The following is a 24,845-nucleotide window of genomic DNA, read 5'->3' on the forward strand; positions in this document are numbered from 1 at the left end:
GCCCATAAAGACTATGCAAAGTGTCACCTGGAAGGTACTGTAGAGACATGAAATAAAGTCTTGTGGTCAGATGAAACTAAAGTGGAACTTTTTGACCTCAGCACTAAGCAGTACGTGCGGTGTAAATCTAATACTGCTCATCAGCCAGGTAACACCATTCCTACTGTAAAGTAGGTGGAGGTAGCATCATACTATGGGGATACTTTTCAGTAGCAGGGACTAGGAATCTGATCGGATTTGATGGGGAAATTAATGCTGCTATATACAGACAGATGCTGAATAAAAATCTGCTCACCTCTGCCAGAAAGCTTAAACTGGGGAGGAAGTTTATCTTTCAGCAAGACAACAGAGGCAGAGCGAAGTTAAGATGGCACTAAACGGCAACTCCTTTGCTTGCATCTTTGGAAACAGCTCTATTTCCATCTTTGATATCTTTATTTTTCCCTTTCAGGGTTCTTTTGAAGACCCTGACCTGGAGTTACACCCTGACTTTGGTTCTTTGCAGGAATGGGACCCATTCTCGGGGTTTCAGGACTGGCAGTTGTTCAGCACGCCAAGGGTTCAGCCTGAGAACCCAGCTCGGATTTGGAAGCCTAAGATCTCGGAGCTCTAGAGACGGGCGGATCGAGGGTCAGTGTCACGGCAGGAGACCTGTGTGTCATCGGGGGAGTCGGAAAATCTACTGCTGTGTGCCCAAAGACCCAGGATCTTTGAGATCTTTGGGACCAGAGCCGGAAAAAGCGACGTAATGGACTTCTAACATCATAAACCAGCGAGTTGTTTGTTATGTCTCCCCGCTCGCTGGGAAAAACGGAGACACCTCCTTCTCCCTTATTAGGGAGAGAGAGAGAGCCTGTGTTATGTCGAAAGCTGGATGAAACGCAAAGCCTTTGGGGTAACTACAATTCTGTGTCTTTGCTATTGCTTTGCTCATGCTTGAGTGCTTGGTGGTGGGTGCTGATGCTTTTTTTTTGCTGGTGGGGGAGGGGGACCGTTGCTTGCTGCCGCTTACGCGCGAGAGGGAGGGGAGCTGGGGGGGACTTTGGGGCTCTTACGTTTAACTGTTATTCATTCTTTGGGGCACTCCTCTGTTTTCGTGGATGTTTGCGAAGAAACAGCATTTCAGGATGTACATTGTATACATTTCTCTGACATTAAATTGGACCTTTGAACCTTTGAACAACAACCCAAAGCACACTGCCACAGCAACCATGGAGTGGCTTTAAATGAAGAAAATTGATGTCCTTGAGTGGCCCAGTCAGAGTCCTGACCTTAACCTGATCGAAGATCTCTAGCAAGACCTCAAGATTACTGTCCACCGAAGTTCCCCAACTAACCTGGCACAGCTTCAGCAATCTTGTAAGGAGGAATGGGCAAATTTTACTCCATCATGCTGTGCAAAGCTAATAAACTTACCCAAAAAGACTACCGGCTGTAATAGCTGCGAGAGGTGGTTCAACTAAGTACTGAACAAAGAGGTGATGAATACTTTTGAACTGCTGACATTTCAGTTTTTGAATTTTTAGTTTTTCATGCTTTACAATTTTCCCTATTTTCTTGGGGGGGGGCTCTAGTGTAAAATAAAGAGCATGTGAAACACAAATAAAAATTTTCAGTTAAATTGATCAAAATCCCTGGTTATAATACTCATTATGTGAACAAAGGGTTAGGAGCTGAATACTTTCACAAGGCACCGTTGGGTAGGTGGTAACTATTTCTTACAATAGGGAACCTAGAACAGAATATAAAATTGGAAATAGGCTCATTAGGAGTGATGTCAGAAATGTTTTCGTTCAGGATTAATAGAAACCTGGAACTTGCCATTTTGCTAAAACCATGAATCCTGGATTAAATTCAAAAGTTCCAAAACAGAGACAAAGCTGTCTGTTAAGTAAGGATATTAAGGGTTATTGAACACTTGTGGACGTATGGAGCCACAACCTCATCAGCGACCAGACTTGGCACAGTGAATACTTGTTCTGTTCCTACTCACCAGCACTTGGAGCCGTGGACAGTAAATAGAAAGCTGAATTAGAGTATTGTCTGTAATCTGTCAGAGAGAAAACAAAAAAAGTAATGACTCAACATGGGTTACTGAGGTCGACTGTATCTGCTTCAGATAACATCAGCTTTTGTAATAGTTAGCTGCTACACCATGAGGTGCAAAGATTAGTCTTTCTTTTGCAATAATTTGGTTACTAAAACCGAGTACATCTATATACTTTCATGCCTCAATGTCATGATAGAAAAATGTTCAATCATTGTGTAAGAAGGAATATACTGTATAGCATAACCCGCAGATGTATCTGCTTCTAATCGGTATCCATTATTTCAATGGTGTCCGCTTCTCAGCTCCAATTTTCCAACTACTGGGGCCACACTAAACAATAGTTTAGTCTTGATGCCTCAAACAGATGATAAATCAGGCTCCCAAAAAGAGTAATTTGAGTCACAGATCAAAGACATGAACCTAAGTGAGAATGTAGCCAAGAGTCACCATCTTCAGGAAGGGGACGAATGAAGAAAAGAGAAACTAATCATTCCAGGGCACACATGAAAAGCTATAACTTCAGTTAACAGATTTATCACACAAATGTATTAAGGGTAAAGCTCTCATCACCATTAAGAACAAAAGAGACAATATCCCAGGTGACATCTATCATCAAGGACCCTCACCATCTGGGATGCCCTCTTCTCATTACTGTCATCAGACAGGAGGTACTGGAGTCTGAAGGCCCACACCTCAAGGTTCAACATCTGCTTTTGCCACTGCATTTTTGAACTGACCTGTGAGAACAGTCACACCTCTTTTTCCCTTATTAGGGAGAGAGGAAGCCTGAGGTATGTCAAATTACCCGGTAAACGAGTAGTCTTTGGGGTACTGAAAGTCTGTATCTTTATTGATGCTTTGTTGCATGCTTGAGTGCTTAGTGGATGGTGCAGATGCTTTTTTACTGGTGGGGGGGATCGTTGCTTTGCTGCTGCTTGTGCATGGGAGGAGGGAACTGGGGGGGCTTTGGGGTTCTAACGTTTAGCTGTCATTCATTCTTTGGGGCACTCCTCTGTTTTCGTGGATGTTTGCAAAGAAAAAGAATTTCAGGATATATATCTATCTATCTCTCTGACATTAAATATACCTATTGAAACCCTAATTCTACCTCGGACTATACTTCTCTCAACTTGTACTAAGGTTACGATGTTTATTTTTGTTTATTCTGTTGTGTACCTAGAGTAAAATTTAGGTTAATTTAAGATTATATAATTTATGTTATGTTTGTAAAGTACTGTACTGTGCTGCTGCTGCAAAAGCTAATTTTCATAGCATTTGGATCCTGGGTATGTATGCCTATGACAATAAACTTCAAAAAAATTATGAAGTCTACAAACAGAGTATTACATTACCTCTTCCTAGAGATGCTGCCTGGCCTGCTGCATTCACCAGCAACTTTGATGTGTGTTGCTATTACCTTATTCTGTAGTTTTCACTTAAGCATTTTCCACTGATCTACTAGTTAGCCATTTATGCACCTTCCAAGACAATACATTTCACAAACCACTTAATCACCAAAATGTAAATTTTTGTAATAAATGTGAAATAAATTCCAAAAGCCAAATTTGTCTACCTTTCTATGGTAGTTGTATCAGAAATGAACAATATTTTTGTTTGAAAAGTATCATGCTACAAAATTATACCCATTTTTGTTTTCAAAAGGCAATAGGTACTGAGTCCACAAACAAATGCTGTCCAAAAAAAACTGTCCAATTTTCCTTGGATTCATTTGCCATTGTCAGAAAGAACAAATACATCAATACTAATAATTGCCTGAACTGCAAAATAGAAATAATTAGAGGGTGAAAATTCTGTTATGTACAAAATTAAAGAAAGACCACAGCAGTTTAATTCAGCTCTCTACAATCCTCCTCTCCATTTGGGGCGGGGTGGGTGAGGTCACGATTTTTAGATAGGGTAGACATGATAGTGTAACACAGAAAGGGCAACGTGTTAGCAGGATCAACATACATATAAACTATATCATCAGACCTTGAGGACACTCCGTACTTCTGCACCATGGCTGATTCTTAGTGTAACTGCCAGCCAAAAATGGCTCATTTGCAATGTAACCAGCAACCAATAATGACTGACACATAAGTGTAATCATCAGCCAGTGCCATCAAACATCTAACACACTCTGTACCCCTGCACCGTGGCTGGTTCACAATTCTAAGTGTAACCACCAGATAGTGCCATCAGACATCTAGGGCGCTCTGTACTTCTGCACCGTGGCTGATTTTCAATGTACACACAAGCCAATAATAGCTGCTTCTCAGTACTGTATAACCACCAGCCAATGCATCAGACCTCAAGTGCACTCTGTACTTCTGTACCGTGGCAGGCTGGCAATTCTCAGTGTAACCACCAGCCAATAATAAGTGCACTCTAGCCCACTAACTGCATTTTTTGGAATATGCTTCATGGTGTCACGGTATCTGATAATAGTATTTGTGTTTAGTCTCCACTTGAAGTTCTATGGTTAAAATTACAACATCACAACCTCAATTATGTAAGTCGGATCATTTACATTGCAATTCCAGTTGAGCAGAAACTGAACACGGCTGCTTCCAGTCATAGAACATGAAACAAATTAAAGGACAGGCAGGAAGAACCACTATTGTTTGGTGGAGTACCAACGGAAAGACAGCAATGACCTGGCATGAGTTTTGCTAGAGGCCTCTTGGGAAAATGAAAAAAACACTAGACTTTATTCTCTCATCATGGTAATAGCAGATTTATTCCTGATACTGGAGTTAAGAATCACCTTGGACTCCAAGTAAACTTGGCTCCGAACAAACAGAAATATCAGTTTCAAGAATATTGGTTCATAGGTCCATCAGAAGAACAAGGCCTTGAATTTGCTTGGCCACTCAATAAGAGTGTTGGTGTTCCAGGTCAAATTCTGCCATAGACAGTCCCCAAGTCTGGCTGCAAAAGGAGAAGGGTTGGGCATGGGGCTAGCAACCCCATCCCGTAAAAACCCAGTAATACAGAAACACCAACAGAAGCTCTGAAGACCTCATCCCTGTGAGAGGAAGGCAACACCAAGAAGATGGGCTACACCTGGACACAATGCAAAAGACCAGCCCAGGACAGAGGACTCTGGCGAACTAATGTTGGCGGCCTATGCCCCAGTAGGGTAGATGTGGCTTAAATAAGTGTACCAGGTCACACTTGATTCACTTCCTGTCTAAAAATCTATCCTTCTCAACTCTGAACATGTTCAAGACATAAGCCTCTATAGCTTCCTGAGGCAAGAAAAGAAAAAAAGAAAAAAATCTTCATCTCACGCCTTAAATGAATACTTTGTTACTGAAACTATCCTCTGACCCTAACTCTCCCCAAGCATTCACAGCATTTACCCCGTCAACCCTCCTAAGAAACAGAAGTGTTTTATCAACAGTTTTTCATTCTTCTCAACTCTGATGAGTACAAAGCCAACTTATTCAACCTTTCTTCAAGACAATTCTTCCATATCCAGGATCACATTTGTCAATCTTATCTGAACCACCTACAGATGAGGCCCTTCCATAAATATGGGTGTTAAAATTATACACAGTATTCCAGATGTTCCAGACTCACCAGTGCCTTCCCCAGCTGTAGCGAGACTTCCCTACTTTTATACACCAAACCTCGTGAAATCAAAGTAATCCATTAGCTTTCCTGAGACCTGCTGCACCTGTATGTTAGATCTGTGTTCCATGCACAAGCACCCCTAAATCCCACTTTGCTCAAGTTTTCTGCAATCTTTCTCAATACAGATAAGAACTGATTTCATTCTTCTGTTATTCTTCCTTCCCAAGTGAACCATTTCATATGCTTCCTTTAACCAGTCACTTAACATCAATAGTCCATGATCTCCCCTTTGAAAGAATTTCAGAGATCTGGTCTGATTCTCTATACAAAATGAAAACCTACAATGTATGCTCAGAGTCTAGTCCAAGTGGGTCTAGATACCTGGATAAAGGGGCAAGTTTCCTGGTTAGCAGAGAATAAGATTAACTGCCTCACTTCCAATATAATGCAAACACGAGGAAATCTGCAGATGCTGGAAATTCAAGCAACACACACAAAATGCTGGTGGAACGCAGCAGGCCAGACAACATCCATAGGAAGAAGCACAGTCGACGTTTCAGGCCGAGACCCATCGTCAGGACTAACTGAAAGAAGAGATAGTAAGAGATTTGAAAGTGGGGGGGGGGAGGGGGAGATCCGAAATGATAGGAGAAGACAGGAGGGGGAGGGATAGAGCTGGAAAGTTGATTGGCAAAAGGGATACAAGGCTGGAGAAGGGAGAGTATCCCTTTTGCCAATCAAATTTCCAGGTCTTAGCTCTATTCCTCCCCCTCCTGAAACGTCGACTGAAACGTCTCGGCCCAAAACATCGACTGTGCTTCTTCCTAGAGATGCTGCCTGGCCTGCTGCGTTCCACCAGCATTTTGTGTGTGTCACTTCCAATATGATGGCATTGATTATAATTAAAACTCAAACCCAGTTTCACTGCTCTACTTCCTATGAATACCATGTGGAAAATCATGCATTGATGCAACAAAGATAGAGATACCACATTTGACCTGCTGAGCTATTTTTGGCTGCACATAGAACAATATATTCAGTTCCATTCCTGTAGAACGCAGTTAGTATCCTTCCCACAAGGGCTCACCCCAATTCCCTACTGAAATCCTTATCGCTTCCGCTGTTTTCACAGACAGTGAACTCCAGATTATCAAAATATTTCCTTACATTTACCCTGTAATTTTTGTTCTTCTCTTTAAATCCATAGCCAATGGACATCGACAGAAGGTACTTACAAGCTCACTTTATAAACAGTATTAATAGGTGAATAGAGTTGGCTATTAGTAACACTTCTGGTTTACACTCAGCTTCCTTTCATGCTAGCAAACTTCAGTTTAGATTTTAAATCATCTTCACATTGGAACTTGGCAAAGAATGGTCAGCACCAAAATTGCTGTAAGTAGAAGGTTCATAACTGAATGTTTTTTTAAAAAATCTCTGCTCCTCTGTCCATACCACAGATGCTGCCCAAACTATTGGGTGCTTCTTGTGAGTTTTTTTTTAAATCACAATCACTAAAGGAAAAATAAATAAAAACAGTAAAAGCAGTCACCTGAACACATTCTTCCAGGTCCATCTTCTCAAGCTCATGGCAATTCTACAAATGAAAACAAGATGTATTCACATTAAGGAAGTGTACAAGTGGTCTTTTTTCCCTTGATGCTTGTTTTTATAGCAACCTACAGGATCTTTTGTGGATTTTGTATCTGAGTGTTGAATGATTTTTAACAAAACGGAACTTCAGCAAAAATCTAACCTGCAGTTAAGCTTTAGATAAGCTCCAGGATCAGTATCCTGAAAATGATTCACATCTTTTCCTCATTCCTCCCTGGAAAAAGTTTGACGCAAACTGTCAACCACAATACCGCACCACAAGACTGATTGATTTCAACAGTAGTCTTGTTATAAACACTTCAAAATAAAAAGTCTCTGTGACCTAAGTTGACTTGATACTACTGGACTGTGTACATCCCATGTGATAGACAATTACCCTCTAGGCTTATAAAATACCAATTTAATGCAAAAGGTTATTGGTGAACTTACCCGGGCTAATGTGGTAAATCCCACATCAGTTAACTGTGAACATCTAGCAATCTCTAATATTCTGAAAAATAATTTCAAAGTTCATTAAGGGAGGAAAAATGTTCAATTTTACCATTTTATATAGGCCAGTTTTCATATCATGGTGTCCATTTCTATAAAAAAAATTTCATTAGCTATAATAGTTTGTCAAATTGTTTATTGAATGCAAGTTTTTTTCATTATTTTGACTTTAACTTAACCCATGATAGTTCAAGAAATGATATTTAAATTAATAACAGTAATGCATCCTTTCTCCACCTGTCAGATACAAATCAAACATGCTTATTTCTAGGACTTCCTATAATTTTTTCTTGGAATTTGCACTTTAAGAAAGACATGAAACTATCACATGGTGCAAATTCAATTGGGAAAAACAAAGATCCAACTCTCTAAATTCTGTTTTTATAATGCAAGTCATGTTCAATGTATAGAGTTGACAAAGTCAGTCACACACCAGTGAAAATGGTTGCCAGAGAATTAAGGCACAGTATCCAAGAAAGTGTAATATATTATCAATATACAACTCAGCTACACAGACACAGATGTGGTCATTGCTTCTTGCCTACCTAAGTCGAATGCAGTTCTGTCCCAATGCATTCAAAATAGCATCAGTGATGTTACTGCAACCAGAGACACAGAGTGACTGCAGTTTATGACATCCTCTGCAAATCGTTATCAACCCCTCATCTGTGATCTGCTGCAAAGGAAAAATCACAACAAAAGTAAAATTTTACAGGGGTATTTGAGGTGGTCACATGACACTGTGCTGTGCCACAGGTGGTTGGGATGCCCTGTTCACCAGCTTCCTGATCATCACTGGGAGTAGCAGTAGGTGAACAAGGCCATTTTCCTTCACTTTTTGTTTGCCGCATTTTACCACAACAGCAGATTTCCAAAGGGGGGGGGGGAATCACTCCCTCTTGCTCTCTGCCAGTACATGGCGCACAATGTTGACAGTGGGTGAAAAGAGATTCAAAAAGTAGGCTGAACAGAAGGGAGAATAATCATGGAGCGGCCAGAAAATATTAAATAGACTGCAGGCCCCACCCTGAAAACCACATTTTTAAAGATTTAAATACGAATGACTTAATTGATTGAAGTTACAGGCTTCCAGGAAAAGGATTAAAGAGAATGGAGGGAAGGGCTTGAAGTGGGCAGAAAATTACAAACAACTACTTGCAAATGTGCTAGGAAAAACAGGTTTTTATCACTGTAGAGAGCTCTGACCTTCCTATGGTAATAAAAACTAAAATATTATGATATTCATACAATGACAAGTTCAGTAATACAAATTACACTGGAGGACTGCTCGCAGAGTAAACTGCAATTATGCATTTATACAACTGAAAAAAAGATTAAGCATCAAGATAGGTGTCACAGACCAAGAAACTTAATGATTCAACATGAAAAGTAGAAGTGGATTTGAAATGATTCAACTTGTGTTTCCTCTGTGAAAAAGTGTCAGGAAGACAGATTTCCCCAACATTCTCAGAGAAAATACAAGAAGCATCCAAAGTTAATAAAGGAGCAAAGGACTGCACTCTGAGAACAACAGTAACTGGTGGCTTGGCAAGAATAGAATGGAGCTTTTTGAGAAAAATGTTGTGGAGAACAAATTGTAGATTGTTCTAATATACAGTAGTTTAAGAGCATGGCATTTGCAACTTTACAAAAAAAATGGGTTTAAGAAGGTGATAATGTCACAAACAATGTAATGGTAACTGTTAGACTGGACAGTTTTACAGTTCAATAGCACCACTGTTTAAAACATCTGCGTAATTCTTTAAATAAATTACAGTACATCTGTAAGGGCTGTGCTAACCTTTTATGAAAGATTGTGTACACTGTATCTACTTCTTTGATAGTGGTGGAATAAAACTGTAAGCTTGTTAAAAAGACTAATTGAAGCAGAACCCTTCAGCATGTTTATGTCTCAAAAGACAGGAATGTACAGAGAAGCCAAAGATCAGATCAGCCGTGATCTTAATGAAATAAAGAAGAGACTTGAGGGACTGGATGGCCTACACTATTTGTTGTTGTTGAAGCAGAATAGTTATGATTTTGGAACTCACGGCTTATAGAAGTTGTCAAAATGGAGATAATCGGGACTTTCAAAAAGGTACCAGGTAAGCCCCCGAGGAGAGATATTTTGCAGGTCTATAGGGAAAAAGCAATGTTTCAGGATTGACCCATTAAAGCCAACAGTTTTGGGCAAAAGCAAATCAAGGGTGGTTTGCACTGGTGGAACCTGTCACCCCTTTTATGTGACAGCAAATGCCTCAAACTGTGCTGGCATTGGACAAGGCCCAGAGGAGGCTCACGAGAATGATCCTGGGAGTGAAAGAATTAATGTATGAGGAGTGTTTGATGGCTCTGTGCCTGTACTCACTGGAGTTTAGAAGAATGAGAGGGATTTCATTGAAACCTATCGAATATTGAAAGGCCTAGATGTGTGGACATGAAAAAGATGCTTCCTATAGTGGGGGGGGGGGGGGAAGAGTCCAGGGCCAGAGGGCACAGCCTCAGAATACAAGGATGTCCCTTGAGAACAGAGATGAGGAGGAATTTATTTAGCTAGAGGTAGTTGATCTGTGGAATTCATTCATAGACGGCTGTGGGGACAAATCACTGGGTGTACTTAAAGTGGAGGTTGATATATCTTGATAGTAAGGTTATGGTGAGAAGGCAGGAGAATGGGGTCGAGAGGGATAATAAATCAGCAATGACAGAATGGTGGAGCAGACTCAGTGGGCTGAATGGCCTAATTTTACTCCTATCTCTTATGGTCTTAAACTGAGGTGAGGAAAGGGAGAAAAAAATGAACTGTTTCTGACTGAAGTAGCAAGACCCGACCATAGCCGAACAATCATTAAGGTAATTAAAAACATTGATGTAAATATTGCAAATTTGGCTGGAATTTTGAACAAATTTTTCTGACACGATGTAACCTTTTCATCAGCAAATTAACATTACTTGCATTTTTGCAAAATATGCTTTGCTCTTCTGCAAACCACGGGGGTGGGGTGAGGGAGTTAGTAATGTTTAGCCTCATTTTGGTTTTATTTGTGTTTCATAAGCAAAATATTTTTCCTCTTTTTTCATCAGATGCACTTACAGAGCAAGTCTGTAGGTTCAGGGTGACCAACTCAGGACAGTGAGCACCAATATATTTCAAAGCTTCATCTTCAAGCTGCGAAGAAAACAAGTACAAGTTATTTTAAGATGTACAAGTTACTGACTCAAAAGGTAACAAGGATTAACTATAAATCATTACATAAATAGAACTAATAATTCAGTCATTACTGGATCCAACCTTCAATGCAACATACCACTGTTTCCACTTTTATTCATTTTATTTTACAGCATGTAACAGGCCTTTCTGGCCCAATGATTGCATGCTGCCCAATTACACCCATGTGACTGATCAACCTACTAGCCCACACGTCGCTGGAACGCAAGACGAAGCTGAAGCAACTGGAGGAATCCCGCGCAGTTACGGGAAGAATGTACTTACAGACAGCAGTGGGAATTGAACCTGGGTCGCTGGCACTGTAACAGCATTACACTAACGGCTACACTATCCTGCCTGCCCACTTTATTTGGAAACTACAGAACACTAAGCATAACTGAGATTCCAAGTAAGAACAGCCAGTGTGATGGCACAATGGCAGAGCTATCAGAGATGCTGCCACATAGCTCCAGTGAAATTGGCTCAGTCCTGGCCCTCACTGCTGTGGGTAAAATTTGTATTTTCTTTTTATGTCATGAGGGTTCCCCTGGGGGGGTTTCAGTTTCCTCCCACATCCCAAAGACTTGCAGTATGGTAGGTTAATTAGCCATTGTAAATTGTCCCAAGTATGTATGCAAGTGGTAGAATCGGGGGGGGGGGGGCAATTAATGGGAAAATGAAATGGGATTTAGCATAGGATTAGCTTGATGGTTGGCATGAACTCAGTGGTTTAAGGACTTATTTCCATGCTGTTTAACTATAATAGGTTTCAGGCGAATTAATTCTGACGAGTCATCGGCCTAAAACAACAAATCTGGTTCTCCCCCTATAAATGAGACCTGGCCCAAATATTTCTGCTAGAATGTTTATTTCTAATATTGGAACTGTAATGTTGTTGATTTTGATTTTTAAAAAAGTCAACGTTTTTTGAAAAATTAAACTCTCAAGATTCATCTATAGCAGGGGTTCCCAACCATTTTTATGCTATGAATCTTTACCATTAACTGAGGGGTCTGTACACCAAAGGTTGGGGAACCCTGCATCCATAGTATCTTCCTTCTTTGACTATCTCTCACAGTCAAGAACTGCTTGCTTTATGAGGCTAATGGGTCAAGAGATGCCCCATGAATCAGGTAGGTTGGTAATTGGAGGTGATAGGCTCCTGCCATTTACACTGGACTTTTGTGCATTCTTATTGGCTGAACTCCATATTCTCATGGCTATCCAGAATGTTGCTTCAGCAGTTTGGTGAAACAATCTCAATCTCTTATTGTAAGATTCAGATCAGATGTCACGTCTGTAAAGAGCATGGTTTAGCCACAGTAACTGAATGAGTTCAACTGCAGGTGTTTGCAAGAAAGAGTGAGATGACAGTGGTTCAGTTATCCTTCCAGTGAATACAGAAGATTCTGCAGTCACAACATTAATGGCATCACTCCATAATCTTAAAAGCATTTGCTGTCGGTAGTACAGCACTCAGGAACTGCACTGCCTACAGTAGGGCAGCATGATAGCGTAGCAGTTCGTCTAACATTTTACAGCGCCAGCGTTCCGGGTTCAATTCTGCCACTGTCTGTAAGGAGTTTGCGCACTCTCCTGTGAACGCATGGGTTTCCGCCTGGTGTTCCGCTTTCCTTCCACATTCCAAAGCGCATGGGCTAGTACGTTGATCAGTCACATAGGTATAATCAGGCAATGTGGGCTTGTTGGGCCTGGATCATGGACTCTTGATTACCTGACTGGCAGACCACAGTACGTGTGCTTGCAACACTGTGTGTCCGACAGAGTGATCAGCAGCACTGGGGCTCCACAGGAGACTGTCTTGTCTCCCTTTCTCTTCACCATTTACACCTCGGACTTCAACTACTGCACAGAGTCTTGTCATCTTCAGAAGTTTTCGGATGACTCTGCCACAGCTGGATGCATCAGCAAGGGAGATGAGGTTGAGTACAGGTCTACGGTAGGAAACTTTGTCACATGGTGTGAGCAGAATTATCTGCAGCTTAATGTGAGAAAGACTAAGGAGCTGGTGGTAGACCTGAGGACAGCTAAGGTACTGGTGACCACTGTTTTCATCCAGGGGGTCAGTGTGGACATGGTGGAGGATTACAAATACCTGGGGATACGAATTGACAATAAGCTGGACTGGTCTAAGAACACTGAGGCTGTCTACAAGAAGGGTCAGAGCCGTCTCTATTTCCTGAGGAGACTGAGGTCCTTTAACATCTGCCGGACGATGCTGAGGATATTCTACGAGTCTGTGGTGGCCAGTGCTGTCATGTTTGCTGTTGTGTGCTGGGGCAGCAGGCTGAGGGTAGCAGACACCAACAGAATCAACAAACTCATTCGTAAGGCCAGTGATGTTGTGGGGATGGAACTGGACTCTCTAACGGTGGTGTCTGAAAAGAGGATGTTGTCCAAGTTGCATGCCATCTTGGTCAATGTCTCCCATCCACTACATAATGTACTGGGTGGGCACAGGAGTACATTCAGCCAGAGACTCATTCCTCTGAGATGCAGCACAGAGCGTCATAGGAAGTCATTCCTGCCTGTGGCCATCAAACTTCACAACTCCTCCCTTGGAGGGTCAGATACCCTGAGCCGATAGGCTGGTCCTGGACTTATTTTATAATTTACTAGCATAATTTACATATTACTATTTAACTATTTATGGTTCTATTACTATTTATTATTTATGGTGCGACTGTAATGAAAACCAATTTCCCCCGGGATCAATAAAGTATGACTATGACTAAAGACCTGTTACCATGTTGCATCTCTAAACAAAAAAGCATATTATTATTATAGGCATCCGTTAGTCTCGTGAGACCATGGATTTGCACCTTGGAAGGTTTCCAGGGCGCAGGCCTGGGCAAGGTTGTACGGAAGACCTGCAGTTGCCCATGCTGCAAGTCTCCTCTCTCCACGCCACCGATGTTGTCCAAGGGAACGCATTAGGACCCATACAGCTTGGCACCAGAGTCGTTGCAGAGCAATGTGTGGTTAAGTGCCTTGCTCAAGGACACAACAGCTGAGGCTCGAACTAGTGACCTTCAGATCACTAGACCAACACCTTAACTACTTGGCCACGCGCCAATACAATAAGCATATAAAAGGACAAGAATTACTGCTGCCCAGAAAACCACCAGGTCTGTGCTCCATTTGATGCCTGTAGCTTTAAATAGCCTTTTTCCTCAGACAACAAGGCCATGCTAGGATGAAGATTGTAGTGAATTTCATCATTGTTGAGGGCCCCTCCCCACCAGATATACAAAGTGTTACACATTTTCCAGGTCTTGCCAAGAATCATTAGTGTAGGAGGTCAGTGTGGTACAGTAGGAAATCAGTAGGGGACTTCAGCATTGCAGGTGTTGAGCACAAGGCCCATCTTCTCACAGGCAAAATGAATAACCTGGAACTCAGTCCCCAAACCATGTTCGGGGTGTTCTTGGCACTGGAATGGAGGCAATGTGAATTAAGCAGTTTTTCATTAGTTCTGCAGATTTGTTCCATTTCAGCAGTGAGATTGTTGAGGTGAGGACCAACTGGCACAAAGCCATTTCAGCAGTATATCAACAACAAACATTAAAAACAAGTGTAAACTTGACCTGATTCTAAGGCAAATTAGAAGGTTTTTTTAGCTCGAGGGAGTCATACTTCACTACACTCTAGTGTCAAGGTATCTTTCAGTAGTTATTCAGTGCAAAGTAAAACATTGCACCAATACTGGAAAAACGGAAATTCAACTCAACGATCAATAAACGCCTGAGACAATACTTTAACTACTGGGACAACTGAGGAAGCAGGCTTCAATAAGTGACAATAGTAGTCAATGCATAGGTTCATATTCTGCATAAATGACAACTTTAAAAGGCAACATAAGCCATTAAGCCTTAAGCCAGTCTATTTGCCCATCTAATTATATCAAGCCAGTCTCTATGTTGAGTCAGTTCCATTTGTTTCAATAATCCTCCTGACATCACCACGATGGACTGACTACTGTCAGAGCATGAGGACTGTTAAGTTAAAGATTATAAAATAACAAAATGTTGACTGGATTCTTTTTAGGATACAAATTAGCTGTGTCCCAAATCATAGCAGTGACAACACCTACCACCTTCAACATTTTAAGCACTTACCGAGACTTTTTTAAAAAAATTTTAACACTATCTACTGTTGAATTGCTTGCAAAAGCTGTTCAGTTCAATCGTTGTGCTGCTATATGAGGGGTGATTGATAAATTTGTGGCCTAAGGTAGAAGGAGTCAATTTTAGAAAACCAAGCACATTTATTTTTCCTACATTTACACACTTAGTCCAGCGGTCGTGGGGCATACGGATCCCTTCTTTGTAGAAGTCGGCGTCTTGGACCTCCAGAAAGTGGTCCACAGCAGGGGTGATTGATAAGTTCGTGGCCTAAGGTAGAAGGAGATGAGTTATTAACTTCAAACTTTCTGCATAATCACTCAAAGAGTTGAACTGCACGTACATGTAATGAGAGCTGTATAACTCACCTCCTTCTACTTTAGGCCACAAACTTATCAATCACCCCTGCTGTGGACCACTTTCTGGAGGTCCAAGACGCCGACTTCTACAAAGAAGGGATCCGTATGCTCCACGACCGCTGGACTAAGTGTGTAAATGTAAGAAAAATAAATGTGCTTGGTTTTCTAAAATTGACTCCTCCTACGAGTGATTATGCAGAAAGTTTGAAGTTAATAACTCACCTCCGTCTACCGTAGGCCACGAACTTATCAATCACCCCTGCTGTGGACCACTTTCTGGAGGTCCAAGACGCCGACTTCTACAAAGAAGGGATCCGTATGCTCCACGACCGCTGGACTAAGTGTGTAAATGTAGGAAAAATAAATGTGCTAGGTTTTCTAAAATTGACTCCTTCTACCTTAGGCCACGAACTTATCAATCACCCCTTGTAAATCACAGCAAGTACAACAGCAACAAAGAAAAAAAATGAAACCTGAAGGCTAAATAATTACCTATTATTGTCAGTCTAAATAAAATTTTGCAGCAGTTTTGCCTGGCAGACATACAATGGATCACTGTGCTGACCTGTGTACATCCTTTAAGAAACAGAGCCTTCAGACCACCGCAGCCTCTCACCAGGGCTTGAATTCCGTCCTTCGTCACCTGATCACACCAGGATATATTCAGCTGTTCTAGAAGTGGACATCCCTCACTGGAAACAAACAATTCTTCAAAAATAACTGCAGACATGTAATAGTGGTGGAAAATAAAATCACATTTGTAACAAACTATACAAGGACAGGTTCATGTTAATGAGCACCTAAGCAAGCAACATCATTCACTGGTAGAATGGATTGGCAATTGAATTATAATATATACTCTTATTAGAGCTTCAACTGAATGAGGCTCCTGCTCAAAGTGGATGATCACAATAAACCCTAAATGAGAAAAGCTGACAAGAGTGAAAAATAATTACTTTCCAAAAACGTGACTTACTTTGCGACTTTAACAGAGGCAATCAAATAGATGTTGTATAAGTATTGCAAGGTCGTACCACTAAGAGAACTAAGCTCAGATGCTTCAATCACAACCACAGAATATTATCCTAAAACATTACAAACCAAATGCAGTATCACATTGATTCCTTTCCCCACCAATATAAAATAGGTACAATTTGACAAGGAAAATCACTATTATTTTATTAATGGATTTACTGAACCAGAAATTACAGAGAATATTTGTCAGTACATCGCTCAGCTTGTTCCAGTTACATGAGCTAGCCACTTTACCAGACTAAATCTGAGGAATTGTACCATGTAGGTTGCTGGAAATTTTTCCTCTCTGAACTTATTTTCCCCAAATCTAACAGCAGCTTTTAACTTAAGGAAGGGTCTAAAACTTCAAGTGCCACTCAGCTGTTCACAGTCATCAGTAAGGCGTATTTAACTTGTGCACTCACCCGATTTGCAGAGACTGAACTTCATGAAAGGCTAGTCCAGATACAAAAAGTTAAGGTTCTGGAAAGCAGCAGGATCTAGTGTATTCAAATTCTGTCACACAGATGGGTCAGAACAAGCCCCACCAATGAAATAACTGACAAAGCCCAAGACAAGCTGTAAAAACCCAGCTATGCCGGCCATCAAAAATGTTGAAGGTTTCTGCATTTTCCCCCTGAAATTCCATTTTTAATGACTCAATTTTATTAAAAGATTTACATTCAGAGTTGTGATATTAAAGCAAACACAAAATTAATTAAAAAGCAATCTATTTTTCTTTCCATTCTTCCTTAGAGTCCCTGCCCGTTAAAATAAAAGGGCTTGTGGGTCCTCTGTTAGCCCTTTTCCCCAGACTAGGCACTGGGAAATTCTGCAAACCTGCACTTCATCACCTGGATTCCAGCATCAAAGCAAACCTAGGTGCTCACTAGTGGAACTCAGAGTCTGAGAATTTTGTATTTGCATAAGAATTCCAAACTTTGTTAACAAATTCCACCCCAATGTAATGATCAACTTAACCAAGGAATAGTACTAGAAGTAAAGGCAGACAGAGCAAGTTTAATTTTCCTTGTGGCTCAGTCATGCAAGTATATTACTTTACTAGTTGCATTGCTTTGAAATTAGATGGTCTTTTACATTGTGTTATTTAAAAAAAAACATAATATTTCCTTGATAATCTTTGCAAATGACTTTCTAATGACAAAACTACCAAAGAAAGGGACAACACTCTCCAGAGAACTGCAATAACCAGAAATTGACACTTTTCAAATTATGGGAAGACTAAGAAATTTCAGTGAAATACTATAATCAATGCACAGAATCAAAGTAGTGCCTAGTGGAGTATTTAATCTAACCACAGCGTTTGTTTATATGGATAATTCCAAGGCTGTTTACAGTTCATGGAAGGATATTAAATCCTGCCGCTGTAGACTGTCAGCAACATCCCTCATTCCTCCAAGTGGGTGTTGTGAGGCTGCATTCATTTTGCATTGCTGTGCTTAGCAGAAGGGCTTACAGGGTCAATTCACATGGAATTCAAGCTACACTATGGTTAAAACAAGCAACAGTTAATGAGCAACAAAGAACCTTTTTTGTTTTAAAATGGCACTTGAGTAGCTTTATAACTACTTCAAACTGAATTCTCAAAAATGCAAGACTTGAACAGACATGACAGGACTTGAACTCTGAGCCCACATATTATTCCAGGAAAAAATCCATTAAGGTACAGGTGGCCCCCGTTTTCCGAATGTTCGCTTTACGACACCTCTCTGTTACGAAAGACCTACATTAGTTACCTGTTTTCGCTAACAGAAGGTGCTTTCACTGTTATGAAAAAAGGCAGCGCGCGCCCAAACAGCCAAGCTCCTCCCCTGGAACTGCATTCTAGCCGGCATTGCTTAAACACGTGCTTTATCTCGATTTATTTTGTGCATCTGTTAGCAAGATGAGTTCTACAGTATCGGAAAAGCCTAAAAGAGCTCGTAAGGGTGTTATACTTAGCGTAAAACTAGACATAATTAAGCATTTCGATCGTGGTGAACGAAGTAAGGACACTGTCTGCGCGTTGAACATGCCTGCGTCCACCATTCACACTATTTATACGCAGAGAGAAAGAATCTTGAAAGCTGCCGATGTTACTGTTGGTTCTGCTTGTAGCAAAGTGGTCTCTCGTAGTCAGCATCCAATAATGGATAAAATGAGAAGTCTATTGCTTGAATGGATTGATGGGTGTACAAAGTGTGGTGTTCCGTTAAATTTTCTTATACTTAAGGAGAAATCAGTCAGTCTTTTCAATAAGTTGAAACAGAAAGCACTGGACGATGGTGATGAAAGTGTTGCGAAAGTGGAATTTAAAGGTAGTCATGGGTGGTTTGATCGGTTTCTGAGGCAAGGGCAGCTTCATAGTTTAAGCAGTGGTCCCCTACTTCTGGGCCGTGGATCGATACATTGCCGCGAAAAATGCAGTGGTGCAGCGGTAGCCGGAATGCACCCAGCACATCTTTAAGAAAAAAGCCGAAATAAACAAGCTAATTAATTAGGTGCCGCCCGGCACGTAAATGTTGGCCCAGATCAGAAGCGATTGCCGATTGCGTCAGGTGGTTATTCGTATAAGCAAGTGTTTAACTGCAACGAAGCTGTAATTTTTTGGAGTCTTCCCGATTCTGGTAAGTGATAATACACTTTACATACATTATTTCTACTTTATATAGGCTGTGTATTTTTATGTGTTATTTGGTATGATTTGGCAGCTTCATAGCTTAAAGGTTACTGGAGAGCATGTTTCTGCCGAGAGCGCTTGCGCCACGCTTCCGCGAGATTTTCGCTGCGCTAGACAGTGCTGCAGAAAAGTATTTCTACTTTATATAGGCTGTGTATTTATCATATCATTCCTGCTTTTACTATATGTTACTGTTATTTTAGGTTTTGTGTGTTATTTGGCATGATTTGGTAGGTTATTTTTTGGGTCTGCAAACGCTCAAAAATTTCTCCCATATTAACAAATGGTAATTGCTTATTCACTTTGCAACATTCCGGCTTACGAACCGTTTCATAGGAACGCTCTACCTTCGGATAGCGGGGGATATTTGTATTGCACCTACTATGTTAGGTTTTTGTTGTGCTTTTAGTTGTTGGGAGATATTTAACCTACAAAACTATTACCATTATGTAACTAATTGTCTTGGGATTCTACATTGCATTAGAGGCAAGCAGCTGCTCCTTGACAGAGCATTGTAAATCTTCTAGTCCAGGAAAACTGAAGATATAAGGTGATTTTTATAGTTCATGTGCTAAGCCTTCCCTTTATACCTTATCTCAATTCTGTATTTCTACAGAAACCAAAGAGTTTTTAACTTTTAAATCTCTTTTAGACATTTCTTTCTAAATGGACATCAATTCTTTCATACATTTCAGAGCCTGGATGAGGAACTGACTGTATCTCTGCATTATGGATTTTATAGCCTTCCGGACTTAATTTTTGATCAAACACCACTCATTCCTCCGTACACCCACTTGGTGATAATGATTACATCATTGCAGTTTACATCGTCTCCTGATGCATCGTGTTTCTTTTGCTCTATTTTATACTATTATCTTGTGTAATTTTATCTACCCTGCAAGCTATCCTATCACCGACATTTCCTTCTTGCCACTGCTTCACTATCTCAATACTTGTTTTTGTATCTATTTTTTCCCCACTGATGTTGGGTAATTTGCTGAGAATTTCCAATGCTTTTTTTCTTGTATTTTGAAAATAAACAATTTTATTATTTCAATTAAAGAAAGGCAAATTCCACTATGTGCTTGCAGTCTTAATGTTGACTCCCAACACAATATCACATTCATGAGATTTTTAATGCCTTATTTGGGTCCTTGTTAGCTATTTTATGATGTTGTGGTAATACAATTTCTGTTTAATTACTTCTCTTCAGAATAGTTTATCCACTTCACACTGGTACTTTCATTATCCAAATACCATCAGATTATTCAACTGATTACTATTCATTAACTCAGTGGAATGTCTAACTTTGCATTAATTTACTGATTGGCAATGCAAAATGCAAGTACAAACATGGAATTAAAAAATCACAGACAACTACTTGAAAACGTTTAATAAAAAGAAAATGACCCTGATAACAAAATGGTCTATCACCGAAACTCACCTCAGAGCCTTCAAAGAAAGATTTGTGATAGATGTGCATGAAGCCAAGTCTAAACTTCTTAGCTTGGAACAAAATTTACTGAGACTAGTACAGGTTCTGTAAAACAAGAACACAAAAAGTGATCAAGAATCCATTTGAACTGTTCCATGTCAATTTTCCCACAAGACTGTCAAAAGGATTACGTCCTCTTCTGTTCACTGAGGCTAAGTATTTCAATTATTTTCTGTTTTTGTCCCTTTTCTCCAATAATAGCAACAACACACTGGGGGGAAAGAAATCATCGCACAGTTTTGCTTGACTGAAAGATTTACTAAAACTTCACTTGTCAGTATAAATTAATACACTGTTTGAAGTGCAAGGTCATTGGAAGGAAAATAAACTTTTTTGCAGCTTTGTTTAGAAGAGTGATCGTAATAGACAACTAGGGTTAGGCAATATGCGGCAACAAAATGCCATGGGGAATAAAATTAACATCACTTAACCACAACTACATTTAATCCTGCATTTTTAGCATAGCAAGCAATTTCCAATGTGAATACTAATTTATCACAATGGCAGCATGGGACGAGATAACTGGTTTGCAAACAAAAAAACCTCTCTACATTATTTAAGTATGCAGGACTGAAAACAGTAACTACAGGCTTGTAATTGCAGATTTGACTTCTTGAGGTGGGAGATTATAAGAATCAGTCATTAGAAACAGATTTATAAGCATTTGGACACATTTGAAGTGATTAAAGTCCGGTCTCTGATTGCTAAGTAAAAAGAAAATCAATTAAATCAGTCTGACATGTAATAGATATAGTAAATGGCAGTGTTGATAGATATTGTCATATGACTTCTGGAAGTACATTCAAACAAAGTTCATTAGACTTTAATTGAAACCTCCCTGGATGCCTATATGTGTCCTAGCCCCTCTCATCATCTTCTGTTGGACATGATGGAAACTGTTGTCTGCTCCTTTCTTGGTTTTGTTGCACAGCTCTTCCCCACCCAGAAATTTCTGATTCAAAAGTAGTTGCTAGTCAGGCTGAAGCATGCTATGCAGTAGAGATTTAAGATGAGAGGTGAAAGATTTAAAATGAACTTGAGGGGCAACTTCTTCACACACATATGGAACAAACTACCAGAGGAAGTGGTTGAGGCAAGTACAAAAGTACCATTTAGAGTCAGAGTTACTCAGCAGGAAAAAGGGCCCTTCAGCCCAACTGATCCATGCCGACCAAGATGTCCTATCCAAGCTAGTCCCATTTACTTGTATTTGGGCCACATCTTTTATACCTTTCCAATCCATGCAATGGTCCATCTGTATTGTTAAACTTGTTATTGTATCTGCCTCAGCCACTTCCTTCAGCAGCTCATTCCACATACAGTGGAAAAGGTTTCAAAAAGGTTGCCCCTCAAGTTCCTATTAAATCTCTCCCCTCTCACGTTAAACCTATGACCTCTAGTTCTCATTTCCTCAACCCTGGGAAAAAGAATGAATCCATTCAACTTATGCCCCTCATGATTTTATACACCTGTATAAGATCATGTCTCAATATCCTACACACTAAAGAATAATGTGCTAGCTAGTCTACTTCTCCCTACGACTCAGTCTCTTAAGTTTTTGGCAACACCCTTGTCAATCTTTTCTGCACTCTTTCCAGTTTAATAACATCTTTCCTATAGCAGGGCAACCAAACCTGAATATAATACTCCAAGTGCAGCCTCAATAGTTTCCTGTACAACCACACCATCATCTCCCAACTTTTATACTCAATGCCTTGACTTATGAAGGCCAGTGTGCCAAAAGCTTCCTTCACTACCATCTACCTGTGACTCCACTTTCAATGAATCATGTACTTGTTCGTCAAGATCCCTCTGTTCTACAATAACTCCCCAGAGCCCAGCTATTCATTGTGAAAGTCTGACCTAGATTTCTTTCCAATCTTCAACACCTCGCATTTATCTGAATTAAACTCCATTCCTCTCCTATTTACTAAACTGATTCAGATTCCCATGTAATTTTTGATAACCTTCTCCTTTTTCCAATATACTACCTTCTTTGCAAACTTAAGAATGCCTTGTGCATTCTTATCGAAATCATTAATATAAATGGCAAGTAACAATGGGCCCAGCCCTGACACTAGTCACAGGCCTCCAGTCTGAGAAACAACCTTCCACCATCGCCCTTTAAGCCTGATTTATACTTCTGCGTTAACTGGACGGCATAACCTACGCAAGTGACCTACGCGCGTTGTGAGCATTTATACTTGTGCGTTGGTGTGTCTGCGTCACTCTGCAATTCGCGCACGTCACGCATGCGCACTCACCTGCCCGCGCAAGGCTTCATGGTCATGGTAGTCTCGGGGTAAACAAGATGCGAGCGTCTTTTTTTCGTGTGAAATGTGTCCTCCATAATTTCAGAGGTCTGTAAAGCTTTATGGAAAGCATTACAGCCAGAGTTCCTTCCCTTCCCTTCAGTCGCCCAATAGGAAGCTATTGCAGCGTAGGAGGAAATGCGATGCTACCAAGCAGACCAATCACAGTTGTTGTGTTCTGCATTGCCGCAACGCGCGGTTACATTTTGGGAGAGGTGCGCGTCGCAGCAACGCAAGCTCTCGCGTAGGGTTCTGCATCGGCTTTGCAGAGGGTTTGCGGCGATGCGTTGACGCAGAAGTATAAACCAGGCTTTACTTCAGGTCTTTTCTACCATCAAGCCAATTGCATATCCAATTTGTTAGCTTTCCCCGGATTCCATCTAATCTAATCTTCTGCAGCAGCCTACCACTTAAAAGACGTTTGGACAGATACATGGATTGGAAAGGTTTAGAGCAGGATTTCTCAACCTGGGGTCCACTGACCCCTCGGTTAATGGTTGGGGTCCATGGCATAAAGAAGATTGGGAACCCCTGGTTTAGAGGGATATGGGCCAAGTGCAAGCAATAGGACTAGCTTAGATGGGCATCTAGAAGGCATGAACAAGTTAGGCTGAAGGGCCCATTTCTGTGCTGTAGGATTATTCACTGGCTTGGTGTGGAGGATACCACTGTGGCCTTGGCAATGACATCACCATTTTATTGCTAAAGGAGCATGGAGGAAGAAGTTTGTATAGATTTCTTCGCACTCTATGAACCCACTGTAGACAGGTAACACCAGGTTCCTGGTACTGCCAAGCATTTTTTTTAAAATATGATTTAGGGAGCATACATACACATGAATGATTGGACTGCAGGATCAACAGCACCGGTAGACTGAGGAGCAGATGAAAGTATACAGTTAAACTAAAATTTTTTTTTAAATTAAGTGTTCAGGATAAGTGCTTTCAAGGAAAGGGCATTTGCTAACAGTAGCTTAATATGCTATGAAATAGATGTCATTATAATTTTAGTATGCAGTACATTATGGCTAGAACAGGAGAATGGGGTTGAGGAGAAAAATAAATCAACCATGATGGAATAGTGGAGCAGACTTGATTGGCCAGATGGCCTAATTCTGCTGCTATGTCTAATGGTGTTATTGATTTATACAACACTAAATAGCTAAGTTTTCACCATTTTACTTATTTCTTAAGATTATATTGGAGAAAGCAGCAAATGACAAGGAAATTACCAACAGTAACTTCTAGATTCCATGGAGTACCTCAGAAGTTTTTATCAATTATGGTTTTGTCTAAAGTATTGCAACTATAAAACCCAAGCTACAAGGACAACTATTTGTGGAGGCAGTGCCAAAAACAACATTTTTTTGGTAATAGAAACTAGCTTGTAATTCACTGTGTTCATGAATTCATGATCCAGAGTTTTAACAGTAACTTGCCAGAAATTCACACCTCATCAGTTATATTGGTAGACGCTGGATTTGGAAAACAAACATAAAAAGCTGCCTTTTTGAAAGTTAACAGCACATCATTGCATCAAAGGAAGTAAGTTATTTACTGATACATCATTTCTCTCCTACTCTTTCCAGTTTTGGTCACAGCTTGCACTGTAACCTTTACCATTTATCCAGGCCCACATCAGAAAACAAAAGCTACAAGCCTGTTATTGTAAAATGCTTTACTCACGCATCTGTGATTTTTGTGCATCCATTCAGATTTAACTGTTCGATATTCCTGCAATTCTGAGCAAAGGTTCTGGAAGAATAAAATAGAGATGTTACAAAGTGTACTTGCACTTCAAGTGTATTGCAAAGTTAGAAACAAAAACTTTCACCAAATGCATTACACTAGCATTGAATCACTACCATGCTCTACCCTGAAAAACAATGACATGCATTGAT

At 40.4% G+C, this 24,845-nt stretch overlaps 1 protein-coding gene across 5 annotated transcripts in view; it reads right to left on the bottom strand.

Moving 5' to 3' along the window:
* Positions 1-1,757: 1,757 nt before the first annotated feature.
* LOC134340475 (F-box/LRR-repeat protein 20) overlaps positions 1,758-24,845 on the bottom strand; it is a 162,522-nt gene continuing 139,434 nt past the window's right edge. For 2 of the 5 annotated variants that reach the window (XM_063037786.1, XM_063037784.1), the window contains exons 6-13: positions 24,631-24,699; positions 20,583-20,678; positions 16,010-16,136; positions 10,827-10,901; positions 8,278-8,408; positions 7,673-7,733; positions 7,182-7,226; positions 1,759-2,050 (exon numbers count right to left, since the gene is read on the bottom strand). In XM_063037786.1, the coding sequence (XP_062893856.1) occupies positions 1,946-2,050; positions 7,182-7,226; positions 7,673-7,733; positions 8,278-8,408; positions 10,827-10,901; positions 16,010-16,136; positions 20,583-20,678; positions 24,631-24,699 (709 nt within the window). In that variant the 3' untranslated portion in view covers positions 1,759-1,945. Of the gene's footprint in view, positions 2,051-7,181; positions 7,227-7,672; positions 7,734-8,277; positions 8,409-10,826; positions 10,902-16,009; positions 16,137-20,582; positions 20,679-24,630; positions 24,700-24,845 lie in introns of all 5 variants that reach the window. The other 3 variants (XM_063037782.1, XM_063037785.1, XM_063037783.1) reach the window with 3 other exon arrangements.

The sequence above is a fragment of the Mobula hypostoma genome, chromosome X1 (assembly GCF_963921235.1).
Source record: "Mobula hypostoma chromosome X1, sMobHyp1.1, whole genome shotgun sequence".
Taxonomy (NCBI): Eukaryota; Metazoa; Chordata; class Chondrichthyes; order Myliobatiformes; family Myliobatidae; genus Mobula; species Mobula hypostoma.